This window comes from Trachypithecus francoisi, unplaced genomic scaffold (genome assembly GCF_009764315.1).
Source record: "Trachypithecus francoisi isolate TF-2019V2 unplaced genomic scaffold, Tfra_2.0 Lachesis_group2, whole genome shotgun sequence".
NCBI lineage: Eukaryota > Metazoa > Chordata > Mammalia > Primates > Cercopithecidae > Trachypithecus > Trachypithecus francoisi.
In genome coordinates, this window is record NW_022681465.1 from 129,479,752 (window position 1) to 129,496,287 (window position 16,536).

General features: G+C 35.8%; 1 protein-coding gene across 2 annotated transcripts in view; it reads right to left on the reverse strand.

The window, feature by feature from the left end:
- The window catches only part of GABRG2 (gamma-aminobutyric acid type A receptor subunit gamma2), a 96,511-nt gene extending 85,182 nt beyond the window's left edge, over positions 1-11,329 (reverse strand). For both annotated transcript variants that reach the window (XM_033180375.1, XM_033180374.1), the window contains exon 1: positions 10,690-11,329. In XM_033180375.1, the coding sequence (XP_033036266.1) occupies positions 10,690-10,796 (107 nt within the window). In that variant the 5' untranslated portion in view covers positions 10,797-11,329. The remainder of the gene's footprint in view (positions 1-10,689) is intronic.
- Between the last annotated feature and the right edge of the window lie 5,207 nt (positions 11,330-16,536).

Genomic DNA, 16,536 nt, shown 5'->3' on the forward strand with positions numbered 1-16,536 from the left:
AAAAAGATAAGAGGTGGCCGGGCACGGTGGCTCACACCTCTAATCCCAGCATTTTGGGAGGCCGAGGCGGGCAGATCACGAGGTCAGCAGATCGAGACCATCCTGGCCAACACGGCGAAACCCCTTCTCTACTAAAAATACAAAAAGTTAGCTGGGCGTGGTGACAGGCATCTGTAGTCCCAGCTACTCCGGAGGCTGAGGCAGGAGAATGGCGTGAACCCGGGAGGCGGAGCTTGCAATGAGCCGAGATTCCACCGCTGCACTCCAGCCTGGGCGACAGAGCGAGACTCCATCTCAAAATAAATAAATAAATAAAATAAAATAATATAAAATAAAATAAAAAATACACACACACACACACACACACACACACATGGTAAGCTGCTCTGAAAGCAAAGCCTGTGAAAGGTGATAGGAAAATAAGCCCAGTGTTTAAAGGGATCTGATTAAGTTTAATGTGGCATAACACTATTTGTGAGGATACAATGAGAAGAGCAGTTTGCAATCCAGAAGAAGGCCCTCACCAGAATCCAGCCATGTTGGCATCCTGATCTCAGACTTCCAGTCTCCAGAACTGAGAAACACATATCTGTTGTTTATAGGCCACGTAATCTATGGTGTTTTGTTTTAGTAGCAGAAGAAGACGAAGGAATCAACTTCATGTAGATCCCTCCCATTAGGCATCAGGATAGGTCTGTATCCTCAACAGCATATGACAGAAGAGATGGTGTATAATTTTTGACACTTTATTGTAAAGACCATGGCTTTCATCTTGAAAACCCTCTCTCCCACTCCCTTCCTCCCTCCTTCTTTCCTCCCCCAATCCACTCTGTCTCCTCTCTCCAACTCTCCAACACCATGTAGAGCTCATAAGACAAGAAACTGGAACTTCCTTTTAATAGCCACATTGGAGTGAGCCTAAAAATTGATTTTCTAGCACCTTAAGATGGCCAGGACCCTGTTCAACAATTTGACTGCCATCTTATGGGAGATCCTGAGTTGCAATCACCAAACTACCCATTCTTGGATTCCTGCTCCTCAAACACTGCAAAATAGAAGTATTTCTAATTTTCAACTGCTAACTTTTGAATAACTGGGGATGTAGAGATAGATAACTAATGCAAAGACAGATGATATCTAAAGTTGTAATGACTTAAAGTAACTTAAACTGTCATACACTGAAATAGTGTTTTGCTAAATTTCTTACAATAAAATACATCCATGCTACATCCTAGACATTTCATCAAGAGTAATAACAGATGCCTTCACCATCACTTGTACAATAACATCCATGACAGTTTGTTTTCAATTAACTTCAAACTAGAAGCATCAAGGGGATACTGTGTAAATGTATTGTAATTCATACCATGAAATTCATAATAATGAAAAAGAACTCATGATATGTGCAAAAGTATTATATCTCAAAAATATTATGTTGAGCAAAAGAAGCTGGGCACAAAAAAGTAAGCATATTGTTAATTTCGTTATTATGAAGTTGTGCAACAGAAAAATATAATCTATGATTAAAGAAATCAGAAAAGAGGCTACCAGGGGCAAGCAGGGATTAGAGAGAGGAAGAATGATGACTATTAAAGAAGCACAATAAAACATGTGATGTGATAGAAAAATCATACACACACACACATTCTCACACACACACAAACACAGGGGTGGTGGTTATAATGCTGCATACATTTGGAAAAAAACTACATCTAACTGTATATTAAATTCTGAATAATTTATTGAATCTATATTATGTCTTTATTTAAAAAAATAGTTGTGGGGGAAAAGTCTATTATGTGGTGAGTGAATTGGAAGGTAGCAAAAACATATTCAGAAAAGTATTTTGGGCAGTGTTGAAGTAACCCAAGTGACAGATGATGTCTAATTTTGTTATATGATCAGATGTATGAGGCACAAAGAAAACTGAAAAGTTAGTCATGACCCTGAATAGCAAAATACCAGCTTAGATTATTTCTTTTCTCATTACTTTCCAGATTCTGCAACAACTGCTTCCACTTCATGCTGTCCAATATAAACTTGACCATCAAGAGTAGCAACCTGAGTTTGCTCTGAATAATGAGTTGAATAAATTTGCCTAGCAACTCAGTGATAATGTTTTACAATATCTTTGGGAAAATATCCTTCTTTGCATATAGTGACAAAATTATCTTCAGGAAGGAGTCTTGTATGACAGGATATCCTTTCTCATTTAAATAGAAGCTATTCCACACTGTTAGAGGTATTATTAAGTTCAATGTTTAAATAGGCATTCTCAAAATTTAGGGACTTCTACCTAATTTGCTTATTTCATACAAGTCAAAGCAACAAACTGAAGAATTAGAAAAGTTGTATTTTAAAAAAATCCCTCTTCTACATTCCCACAAAGTTCAGAATTTAGCAGGGATGGGGAGACTACTTGTGCCTCCAGGGATATATCAGGGGATAAATAATGTCCTGTATTAATAACAAAAACAACAATAACAATAACAGTGGCAAAAATAACACTCTGTAAAGGTCACTTACTATGTGCCCCTTAACATGTATTGTATCAATTCCTACTCAAAATAAACTTATGAAAAATTATTATCTTCCTTTTTATTTGAGACGGGATCTCACTCTGTCACGCAGACTTGAGTACAGTGGTGCAAACATGGCTCAATGCAGCCTTGAAATCCTGTGCTGAAGTGATCCTCCTGACTTAGCCTCCCAAGAAGCTAGGACCACAGGCATGCACTACCATATCCAGCTAATTTTTTTTTTTTTTTCTTGAAATAGGGTCTCACCATGTTGCCCAGGCCAGTTTGGAACTCCTGGGCACAAGCGATCTTCCTGCCTCAGCTTTCCAAATCTTCATTTTTTTTGTATATATGAAAAGACAGAGTGAAACTGGTTGACTGAGGGTTATCAAACTGAACCCTGATCAAGTGTGTCTCCGTAGCTTATGCTATTAACAAGTATACTATGCTGTGGAAACTGTTTTTTTGCTTATTTTCTTTTATTTTTTTTTTTCCTGGTAGCCATATATGCTAACCTAGAGTGAGATACCGTAAAACAAGTTGAAAATATTTCCTTTTTTGAAAAGAATAAAAATTTGGGGGAAAATGAGTGCAATTTGTATTACTTAATTAAGCATACAATTATTGAACATCTGTTAGAGACTAGGCGTGCTAAGAAAGGTGAGTTGTATCAATGGCATCTCTTCCTTTGTGGGTCCTAGCTTTTAGCTGAGAGAGATAGAAAATTAAAAAGTAAAAGTAGTAAACCAATAAATAACGTAATTTTTTCTGATTAATTACTAAAGGCTATAAGTGAGTTCTAAGGCAAAGTAAAGTAGAGAGGATTAGAGGACTTGGAAGTACAGGGTGGAGTGAAGTTTGCAATTTTACCTTGAGTGGTAGGTGCAGGCTTTATTGAGAAGGTGAGGTTTGAGCAAAATCTTCAAAAAGGTGAGTTAATCAGTGGATATGTGAGAGAAACACATTGCACAGGGAGCACAATATTATACAAAATTTTCCCTATGTTACCATGACTAATTTTCTGATACTGAGTAAAGAAGAAGACAAACATCATATTCTCATTTAGTGTAGACGGTACACTGCTAAGAAAGAACAGAGTTTTCTATAAAAGATTAGTAAAACAGCCCTCGGTGCCTTTTCTTTCCCCGTCCTCGCATCTATGTGTAGAAGTTTAAGGATTAAATGGTAGAGGAGTACTTGTGGAAGAAGGTTATTCACTTAGGAGTAGAAGGAACTGTTCAATTTCTTATCTCCTACCATAGTGGGAAGTAGCTCCACTTCTGCCTACGGAAATCAAGTAATTCACTCATAAATGTCCACCATAAAAAAAGACTAAGAGGCCAATTGTTATCTCTACTGCAAACATAAAAACTCTTACAACCTCTCAGCATGCTCTAAACAAGTGGTTAGAAAATTCTTTAGGGAAATTTGGCTTGTATTCTCTATAATGCAAAAATCCCAGAATTGACTCAAATACAATTCATTTCATAAATTAATTAATAAATTATACATTTATTTCTCTTTTTATGTTTGGAGTTGCTTTCCTCAATTATGTACCTCAAGTGTGTTTTCAAAAGCAATTTATAAAAAGAATTGATAACCAACAAAAAAAGAACACGTGAAAACATCAGTCATTTGTTTTTTCCTATCAAGATTTTAATGACATATTATATTCAGTTTGTTTTAGTTAGTTTACTGATACAAATATACAGTAAGTTCTGCTATTTCTTTAGGTGTATTTAAGCAAATACACACTGTATATTTGTCTTACTAGGTAGACTTTGGCTTTACAGCAACACTTGGGTTCATGGCAGGGTTTCAATTATAACAAAGGATCTTTGCTTTAAAACATCCCTTGTTTTCTCCACGATTATGTTATTTGGTACTTATGTAGTTTTCTTTATGAATGGGTAGAGAGTGTAGTATCAGTGCCACTTATTTAGCATTTACATGGTATTTTATCTATGCAGAGTTATACAATGATTTTTATAATAATATAGAATTATTACCATAGTTTGTGCTCTTATATCATAATACTGTAGGGATTAATATGATTTGAAGTTAAGTTTTATTTTATGTGTAACTTTAAAGGAGCTTTTTATTTCCTTTTTAAAAGGATATTTTTTCTCTAGTATGGGGAACAAATGAATAGAAAATAACCTTCCCCAGTAACGCAAGTTAGAGAGGACTTTTACATCTCTAAACAACTAAAGTATTTTCTTACATTTAGAAAAAAAAAGCGGGGGGGTGGGGTGACTATACTTGTTCAATGTGATGTATTGCACTATGAATTCAAGGAGGGGATCTTAATTCTGTTCTACAGCTAATAGTAAAGGATCCTTGAAGGAGTCCCCTAATCTCTCAATATCTCATTTTCTACAGTTGTCAGAAGAAAATATTATCTTTTTCATCTAACTCATGAGTCTACTGAGAGAATAAAACTGTGAATGCAAACATTCCTGTAAAAATGTAAAATCCCTATTACTTTCTAGAAATTATAACTTCTTATTACTCTAGAAATTAAAATGTAAGAGCTTTTATGTTGTTACCACATAGTAATGTTAATTAACTGGTTGCTAGTATAATTGGGGTGATTAAAAATATGTCATCATTCAATATCTACATATTAAAATTATACATATCCATATATGAAGTTGTAATACTATTTCTACTTTAATATTGAGTATAGTTGACTCAATTTTGTTTTCCACTTTTCTAAGAATTTGTGTAAGAAAACTGGAGGACAACATTGAGCAAGTTTCCTATAGATTTGCTCAATAGAAGGCAAGGTCTCCACTTTAAAAATGGAATGACATGCTACAGTTAAGTTTCTGGATGTTCTGGATGAATAATTAAGTGCAGATTAAACTATGCTTTACTTACATAGACACAACCAATGAGGAAATATATATTCTAAACATAATTTTGGTTCAGCTCTAAATAATTCCATTTAATATGCTCTTAAATTAAGAAAAACTGAATTTTAGATTGTTACTAGGCATTTCTGTCTAGACATTTCAATCAAAACAATGAAAATGTAATAATGATGTCATTGTTGGAGACTGAGTATCTTAAACCATGTCTCTATATAGATTAGACATTTTGATTTATTCAGTGGACTGAATGGATGTAAAGTATGTTGTGTATTCTATCATCTGAAGACAGAATGTGAGAATCATGAATATTAAAACTAGTAAATAACTTGTAGATAATCCAGTCCACCTGTTACACTTCTAGGAACACTATTGATGGATTGAGACTCCAAACTGACTAAAAAAATACAGAACATAATATTGACAGATCTAAAAAACCAAGTTACTATGATTCATATGTATACACATATATAAACATTATATATGTATACATGTTTACTTATATCCACATTCATACTTATTATATTATGTTGCTTCTAATTATCTATTGTGTTTAAGCAAATTATTTAATCTGCCTATAATCTTGGTTTCCTAGTCTTTCAAATATGGTTGATGATAAATACTTTGTGGAGTCACAGTGAGGATTAAGTGTGTGTGTATGTGTGTGTGTGTGCGTGTGTCTTATTTGATTCAGTGTGTATGTATAACATGACACAAGTGGGGCATAAAATTGATATTATCTTATGACTATTTGATTTCTGACTTTGAAGAGGTCACACAGGTGTCTGATACCCCGGCAGCAGAAAGATGCATTGTCTTCTGCATGACTACCTGAATAAAGTATCACATCTGGAATATTCATCTCAACTGAAATCCTGAATCTTTAAGCATTTGAATAGTGCTGACACCCGTAGTGATCAAACCATCTCCAAACTACTCTGATTATAACTTTTAATTATAATTCAGTCTTCTATAATCAGTCAATTTGGCAGAAGTATTTGGAGAACAACAAGTGTGTATAATTCCAGTAAAACCTACTTGTACTTAAACTGAAAAGTCTGTCTTGAAATGGCTGGGAAATTGTAGTAGAGAGGTAGCCAGGACCCTAGTAGCATAATATTTATAGCAAAGAAATACAGTATCTAAAATTAGTCTTAACTTCCTTCCAATTTGAGTGGAAATCCTTGGCATGAAACAATTTTTTAAAGTATAGAACAGAGACCTCTATCATTAAAATATATATGCCTTAAATTAGTTATTTTGAGGAAATTAGCTGCTCTAAATGAATCTAGGACATGAAACAGGCATTTATATAACCCATTATTTAAATTATTTTCAACTTCTGCCTGCAATTCAGGTGTTTTGTTTAGATAGTAGTGGGCAACTGGGTTCTGGGAAATACTGGGTGATGAGTATTTACTTTCTTTCTGTTCTTCTTTATTTTTTCTTTCAGGTTAATGGTGGCTTCAGGATAATCTTTCAAATTTGGAAAGTAGAATAACCCAACCATTCAAATAGTCTACCCAGTCTACCTCAGGATAGACTATTCGAAATGTTTTGTCTACAAGTAAAGCAATTTAGGATGCTGAGGAGATAAATTTTTTTCTGGAGGATACCAGATGGAGCATTTAGAAAGATAAGGAATAAAAAGCTTGTCTGTAGAGATTAATTCTGTAAACAAATAAGGTTATATTGAAGAATCAAAATACTTTTTTCTTGAAAAAAAAAATTTTGTCCTAGTCTGTTAAAGAAATATGTAAAATAAAATTATAGAATAAAAACACTTTAGCAGCTCATAAGAAACATCGTGGAAAGCATCTTAGTTTAGGTAACAGCTAAAAGTAGAAAATATGTATAAACCTTTAACTGTATTTTCTTTTTAAAAATTCAGAATGAGCACTTAAAAGTAAAGTTTGGACATATCATCAAAAATTCAGTCCAATTTATTTCTGCTCAGTCTATCCTTGAAAAATAATTGTTTGTCACTCTAAGCATATTATAAAATCTTATTTTATTCTAATAAAATGAAAACACTTTATGTTTCACTTATTCTTGTTTACTCTAAATTATTTTTTATGTTTTTCTATATTTTTTCTTCCCTTTAGTGTATTTTTACTCTGAGATGGAATAAAATTACACCAAAAAAGTTTATGAAAGTATAAGATTTGTTTTAAAATCTCTATGCACATATATGTGGTATATATATAGTTTTTCAATATAATCACATACACATTATATATGTATATATGTTTTATTTTTTTTGGAACCAATATCTCCTCATAACTAATGTGGGTGTGTTCTTTGTACTATTCCTCATACTTTATTATATGTATAATATTCTCAATGATTGACATACAAATAAAAGATCATTGATGTTAAATTGATTCATCCTGCCCAGCTGAATAATAAAGTATGAATTATCAAAACACTTTTAAATATTAAATATAACAATAAATAAACTTTTGGAAATCAGCAAAGTATAGACCACTTTTCTTCAAAGTAAGGTCTAGGGTACTTGTTGAAAATATTCCTGTTGAATAATCCTGTTCTCCACCCCAGACATAATGATTCAAAAGCATTCAGTGTATAGTGTAGGAATCTCCATTTTAGTAAGTTCCACAGGTTATTTTTTATGACAGCACAAGATATGTGAATGTTTAAAAATTTTGAGTTTCAGAAATTAACTATTTCACTTATAAGAAGAGATATTAGTTATTAATATTCTCACTTCGATGCTTTATTTATCTCCTTGTTTTACTTTTGTAAAGACACAGACTAATAAACTTTGTCATTTAATGAGGGCAAAAACAATCTTTTGAGTTATATAAATAAAAAACCAATTATTAATTTTGATTTCTCTTTAACTTTCCAGGTGGTTTTGCTACTCCTGTTTACCACAGAAGTATTATTTCATAAATACCATTTCCTATGGGCTCCTCGTGTCTCAACTATTTCCTAGTTATTTATTGTCCTTCCTTAGGATCAGCTTTAGAGATCAAAGCTTCTATTTACCTCCAGTCCTACTAAACGATTCAAATGACTTTTTTTATGGGATTGCAGCAGACTGAAACTCTGATCACATTCTCTGCACCAAACAGCAATGACTCCATTCTCTGTCACTATGAGAGAATGCAAAAATTACCACTTTGGGGAGTTTCCATTACAGATAGCTCATGTTTTTAGAGCTCTTTTAAAAAACTCATCTAAGGTAGTCTGGTACAAATTGAAAATTAAAATGTATCATCAAATTTACTTTTTATATGACATTAAAATGGAAAAAGTGGGGCTGTGGTAACAAGAAGACACCTTAAATACTATTTTATTATGAACTACAGTAAAGTTAAACATGTTTAGGTTAAAATAGGGTTACTGAAGATAAAATACATAATATTCTTATCTATTAAGTTAGACAATTGTTTACTAGGATGGAGACAAGTCAAAAATAAAGACATTCCCTGTGTCTTGTCTAGATTTTAATCCACAGGTTTCATTAATGATAGAAATAGGGGAAAGATATTTTCTATTAGTAAGTAACTATCTATTTTCTAATTTCTGAAACAAATTAACAGCTATCCACAACCTTAAGTATAAAAATGAGTTCAAATTTTGAATCAAAAAATTGTTTTTTTTCAGGATTTCACTAAATTATCTTACATACAAGACTGTTTCCAGTAAAAGGCCCTCTCCTATTCTGAGAAAGCTACTGAAATCTTATAATCCTAGTGCAAATACATTCTATTTTTATAGTAAATAAGGAAAGTACAAAAAGTGCTGGAAGAGTTCAGGAGACCCCCTCTCTGTTTAGAAACTCCAAAGTGAGATTTTTCTCTCTTTATTTTGCCTGAACTTCATCATAAATCTATCTGTCTTATTACCCATCTTAGATAAGAAGGGCCCAGAAAAGTTGCCTGGTTTCAATATTTTTTAAAAATAAAAGCGAGTTTAACCTCCATCCCTTTCAGCTGCTTTTGTTACAACTACCATGTAAGATTGTCAACTCACAAAAAAAAATGTTAGGGCACTGTGTTGATATTTTCTATAGCCAGTTTTCATTTGTTTCTTTCTTTACATTGGTAGGATATGAGAGGTGTATTTATAGAACTTTATTTCAAAATGAAAGTATAGAAGAATGCAAGTAATGTAAATAGTGGACCTCTAACATGCCTTTGGTCCTAGCTAGAAAGCTTGGAGAGTCGGGGAGGTACTTAGGTAGGTAGACGAGGAGTCAGCTAAGCTGCATGGATGGTTACTCCTCTAATGCTCTTAGCTCAAGGAAGTTCAAGTAAATTTAAATGCCAGGCACTTCAGAGCATATACATTCTCAGGGTTTTCAGGAGTCCAGTCTCCAGCCTGTCCTTTTTGTTTCTATTCAGTGCAGCAAGGTTTTAAAGCATTAATGCATACTTCACGATTTTGGCATCACAATCACCTGGTTCAGCATATTTTCCAACACTGCAGCAAGGCCAACTCTTTTTCCAGACACATATTCCCCTATGCAATAATTTAACTACATTCTCCACCCTATGCCCAATAGTCCTCTTCCTATATCAAGGAGGGAGTAGAGGTAATCAGATCAGGATCTCTATATTTCATTAGTGTCCCGTGGCTTCATTGGCCTTCTGTCTGATTTTATGGATGCCCTGAGTATATTTAGAGACGTTCTATCCGGTTAGACAAGCCTCTCTATCCCTTTGGCCCTAACCAGGACTGCTGTCCCTGGTGCTGAACCATGTTTGCACACGGGGAGTTGGTTGTTGGGTCAATGGGACTGGATGCAAAACCTGGCTGACTGACCTTAAGAATGCCAGGTGCAGAGGCAAGCGATGCCTTAGTACACAGGAACAGGGCCGCCCGCCGCCCCTCCCCCCAGCTCCCTCACACATATCTCTCCGGTGTGCGCCAGGACCCATTTGTAAATTTCTTCATCAGACCCCCACCCAAAACGCTTGCAACATGGCCTCAAATGCTGGCGTCTATCAGCACAGCCCACTCCGACATCAGACTGCAGTAATGTCAAAATGCTACTCCCCAAATATTTAGTCTTTATGAGGTTACCTTTTCCACTCTAAAACCAAAAAAATAAATAAAATAAAATCCAATAAATGAATACATTAATGAAAGTGACCTTCCACTTTTCTTCTTCCAGTCCCCGCCCCACATATTCACTCTCCCCTAAATTATAAAACCTCCCATCCTAGGAGAGTGTTTTAAATCTGGGTGGTCTCCAGAGTTCCCCTTCCCCACACCTTCTCCCCACCTCTTCAGAACAAAACGACGCCAAAAAGGGCACATCTTACCCAGGGTAGAGCGACAGCAGGAGCAGAATCCACACCGTCATTTTCTGTGGAAATACAGGAGTCGAGTAGACTGAGCTTCCTGTGCTCCATATATTTGGCGAACTCATCGCTTTTTTTTTTTTTTTCCTCCTCTCGCCTCTTGCCTCTTGGTTGCAGAAGAATCCCTCCCCTTTGTATTATTCTTATGCTTATGATCTGGTGGTGGCTCCCCCCACCTGCCTCTAGTAGGTCCCGTTACTGGGGAGATGGATTGCTACCAGATTTGGGAATTAATATTCAGGGGGCAGAGATAAGATCAGCACAAACGCTTGCAGATACCATCAAAGCGTCACTCTGGCAGCGGCTTCCAAGTCTGGGGGAGTAATATCATCGAGGCAGGGGGAGGGTACAAGGAGAGACTCACACGGAGACAAATAAGGGAGAGGGAAAGACGCGCACACTCGTGTATACTCATGCCCCTCACACTTACGCGTTCTCCCCCGGGTCCATCTCTTTGGGGTTATTTATTTGTTTGTTTTGATTTTTTTTCTTTTACAGGGGGCAGCGCCCTGTGCGTGTATATGAATTTAAAATAAATAGGAAAAAAATCACTAGCGACTCTGCGTGATTAACTATCACGCAGATTAACTATGAGGTCAAAGTGGAAGTGATGCACGCTGCTGCAGCACGAATTAACACATGCGTGGTGTCTTTCCAAAGCTTTTTAACCCTTTACTGCACACACAAGCACGCAAGGACTGGCATTCATGGGGACAAGAGATGCTTTAGCAAGCCCAGAAACTACATCATCAATGACAGAAGGTTTGTGGTCGTCAGATCTGCCAAGAATCCTTATTTTAAACTCGTACAGTCTTAGAAATCATGGTTGCATTGTTAGAGCTGGGGGAGCAGACAGTGGGGGAGGTGTGAGTGTCTCAGTAAGTCATCCTGTAGGCAGACAGATTTGGTGAATTCAATTTGAATGAGAGAAGAAAACATTGATAGAATTAAAGGACATGGAGAAATTCTATGCTACTCAGGATTCATTCCTCCCTTGTCAGTTCTCCAACCCCAGCGAAAATGCCAGACACAAAACTGCTTGAAGTTTGACAAATGTAATTGCACAGGGATAGCTGCTTGAGTAAAGATTACACACCACAAAATAGGTGGGCCGTTTTTTGAAGGAAGGGTGGGCAGAGGGGTATAATCACGAGGTCATTTAACAATGCAAAGGGTTTTCTGTTTGTTAATTGGGGGGTTGATTTTTTTGTTCTTCTTGGTAATAATCCTGAAAGTTTTTAGGTTGGATAAGTGGTATTAGCATGCTTCTTTCTTGCCTAGAATGTTACTATAGATACTAATATATAGAAGATACCCCCTTTATACCAAACTAGCTCATCCACCACAGAGGAAATCCCTTTCATTAATCATGAAAAATAAAGTGCGGGAGTGTTTCATGGTTCTTTGAAGTCAAGATACCACCACAAAGGTATGCAGGAAGCAGTACTAGTGATGAGGACCAATCTTAGCCCTCTGTGGAAAGTGAAAACAAGTTGTTTCAAAATAAGTGTCTTTTCTGCAAGAAAAAAGTCTTCCAGGAATGGAATTTGAGTAAGGAGTCCAGGAGACATAGGAATAGAACATGAGAAAATCAGGTCCACACTCCATCACTAACACTAAAGTGTACCCAAGGAAAGCAGAAAGAATTACCAGTAACTGTTGCCCAACACATGGGTTGAGGAGATGCATTCTGACAATGAAGCAAAAAAAGGCCTGACAGACCCACCTGGAATCTTGCAAGGCTTTATAACTCTGCCTTAGGCAGAGTTATTCTTTTTTTAAATTTTTTTGTTATACTTTAAGTTCTAGGGTACATGTGCACAATGTGCAGGTTTGTTACATATGTATACCTGTGCCATGTTGGTGTGCTGCACCCATTAACTCGTTCTTAAGGCATTTAGACAAAAATCCAATGAAAACCATATTAAAATGCAATTTTGACTTTTTTCCATTGTGACTAAAATATTGGCAGAGCAAACATAAATCCCCTTTTTATATAATCCTCTTGTTCTTTGCCACACTGTGAAAGCCTTTTTCCTTTCTTTAATTATTTAATTTATTTATTTAGAGACAAGGTCTTGCTCTGTCACCCAGCCTGGTGTGCAGTGGGACCGTCACAGCTCACTGCAGCCTCAAACTCGTGGGCTGAAGCAATCCTCCTACTTCAACCTCCTAAGTAGCTGGGACTACAGGGCTACATCAGTATGCCTGGCTAATGTCATGCCCCTTCTTGTGTTCACAATTTTTCTTCCAAATAGCCTAGTTTGTTTATAGCTGTATATATTTTCTTAGTGAAATTATTGAATCACACTTTTGTAGGCTAAGATTTGTGTGTGTGTGTGTGGGGGGGGTATTTACTTAAGTGCCTACAGAACCCAAGCAAGTGAGATAAATGGAAGACATTGGCAGGTTATGAATCAGTAAAGTGGTGAAAACTATGCACACTCAAGTGCCAATACTCCATCCAAATGGAGCTACCACACTGTTCAGTTCCAGTCAAAATTGCCAGAAGAAATGGAAATAAGAATTGCAGAGTAAAATGTTCTAATTTTTAAAAGGCAAAGGAGGCCAAACCAAGTAGGCATCCAGGCCACAAGGTTGTAATTTTTATGGACTATATAAAAATCTACCATGCATGACATTTCCAATTTTTTCTGTAAGTTTCTCAAACGAGTTGATTTATTGTCAAACATAATGAAGTTGTGAAAATGAATGCTGCCACATTCACAAAGAAGTGATTCATATACTGATCCCTTATCAGTATATGATGGGATCAGCCATTCATATACTAATCCCTTATCAGTATGTGAATGGCCCCTGTAAATGAGAAGCTATTGAATGATGGAATTTTGCCCAGCATATTAAGAGAAACCATAGAAGTAATTTTAATATTTACAGTATCTGAGTACAAATTTAACTGTGCCATTCATAGCTAGTAGGCATCAGTGTGCCTCTGTGGATCTTTCTTGTCTGCTGACTGCTGTCTTTAAAAAAAGTATTTTAATATATTTTCTAAGATTTTACAATATGTGTTATATTCAATGGTGTTTATAAGAGACCTAGTAATTTCTCTTGTTATCAACTTTGAGGTATACTCTTGCCCATTTTTAAGATTACACTTACAATCAATAAAGTAATCATTATTTGATAAACACGATGGTTATCTTCTAGTTGTACATAGTATATATGTATATATTTTAGGGGAAATATATAATATATTTTCCTATCTGATACAAATTTTATGTCTGAGACCCCTACAACAAACGACAGATTAATAATAGAAAGGCATAAATATTTATTTCATACAAATTTTATGTGACATGGGAGCCTTTAGAAATGAAAGGTCAAAAGAAACAGGGAAAATTGTATATTTTATGCTAAATCATATAAAGAAGTGGATAGTTGTGCAGAAACATTATTGGATGAAAACAGATATTATCTAAAGGGCATAAACGGGGGAACTCAGAGACACTTGCTGGTTCAGATTGTTCTCCATGTCTCTGCGTCTTCAGAGATAAAGACTTTGCCTTACTTGAGGCACGGGGAGGACATCCCTTGGATGAGGGCCTTATGACCTATTTTCAGGGGAAGGTCAACTAGGTTTTATGGCCCACTGCTGGGGAAAAGGAGCGAAGGAAATTCTCTATAGTTTCTACGGCCTGATTCAGGAGAGAAGGGGTGCAGAAGAAGGTCAGAAAGACCTTCTTGCTTCTGTGGTCTTCTCAATTTCCTTCAGTTTAAAATCCTCAGTATACCAAGTTGCCGCATATATGTGTATATGTGTGTGTATTTATTTAATTATATTAACGTTTGAAAAACATTGGAAAGTAAAAGAAGAAAACTACCACCCAAATCCACTTATCCAAACAAGCCTTGCCAATATGTTGGAAAATTGTTTTACAAGTTAATTCTCTATGAATAAAGTTTTTTTATTTTTGCTTATAATTTGACATTGTATTATTACTACTATTCTTGTGATAGTTACTACACCCAGAAGTGAATTATGAGGTTATAAGTTGGACAAGTTTGGTTGTTGATATCAAATCTCTCATTACTTGGAAAAGTAAAATATATTATTTTTATTCTGCTTCTGATAGTGACAAAGTAGACTATTCTGTAGGAAATAATTATTACTATTAGACAAAATATTAAATAAGCAAATATGTGAAGTAGTGGGATGCTACTGAAAGGAGGCAGAAAGTGTGAAGATATGGCCAATAAGAGAGGAAATTGAGGCCGGGGGAGGTGGCTCACATCTGTAATCCCAGCACTTTGGGAGGCCCAGGAGGGGGAACTACCTGAAGTTCAAGACAAGCCAGGTCAACATGGTGAAACCCCATCTCTCGTAAAAATACAAAAAATTAGCTGGGCATAGTGGTGCGTGCCTGTTGTCCCAGCTACTTGGGAGGTTGAGGCAGGAGCATCGCTTGAACCTGGGAGGGAGAGGTTGCAGTGAGCCGAGATTATACCACTGCACTCCAGCCTGGGCGACAATAGCAAAACTCCATCTCAATAAATAAATAAATAAATTAATTAATTAATTAATTTAAAAAAATTGAATTGGATAAGATCTAAGATTTTTGTGGCTTTTCCCCTGTGGAAACTTCCTGGTTTTTAGCACAGAAAGTCCAACATCCAGGAAGCCCTTCCATTCCAAAAATGTAGGAAGGTTAGAATCAGCAGACAGCAGCAATCTTATTGACTTGATGTTTAAGAGGAAACTTGGGGACTAACAGAGCAGCTCACATGAGCGGGGAAATCACAGACAGAAATATAAGACTCTACATCTGTATGTAAACTTGCCTTAAATTTTGTTTGCTTTTGTGTGAAAAAGAAGAAAAGACATCAAGTAGCCCAGAAAAAAGCAAAAATTGAGAGACTTAAAAAGTTGAGCAAATATTTCAGCTGCCACTAACTGCAGGAGACACAGAGTTTGAAGTTTGAATTCCAGTAAGTGAGGGGGTCTTCATAAACCTCTCTGACATTCCTTCAAAACCCCAGAAGGACCATAACTTTCCTCTGTTTTTAAACAATGGATTTACTCTAAGGACGAAACGGAGATTGATCAAACTGCAAAAAGTATAGAATGAATCCTCCACAAGATTAATTTATCAGTAATTTAACTCAAAATATTGATAATAACAATCAACGGGAATCAATCAGAGGAATATAACAAATCAGAATGTCATTAATATACAAAATGTCTTGTACATTGTTTAAAAAAGGTCACAAAACAGTATAGACAATAGGATAAATATATATACATATATATGTATTTGTATGTGTGGATATGTATACATTTTTTAATACAGTCAGTAGAAACAGGCAAAACCTGAGATGCTCCAGATGCTGCAGTTGGCAGATCAGGATATTCAAGCAACCACTATAAAGTTGTTAAAGAACTTAAAGAAAAATTTGATAATAAAGTATTTATGGTCAAATAAGTTAGCAGTAGTGAATCACAGCAAATAAATGGAAATTATTATTATTATTACTATTATTATTATTATTATTACTATTACAGAGTCTTGCTGTGTCACCCAAACTGGAGTGCAGTGATCTTGGCTCACTGTAACCTTCTTCTTCCAAGTTCAAGTGATTCTCCTGTCTCTGCCTCCCGAGTATCTGGGACCACTAGTGCGTGCCACCACGTCCAACTAATTTTTGTATTTTTAGTGGAGACGGGATTTCATCATCTTGGCCAAGCTGGCCTCGAACCCCTGACCTCATGTGATCTTCTGGCCTTAGCCTCCCAAAGTGCTGGGATTACAGGAGCGAGCCACTGTGACTGGCTGGAATGATTTTATT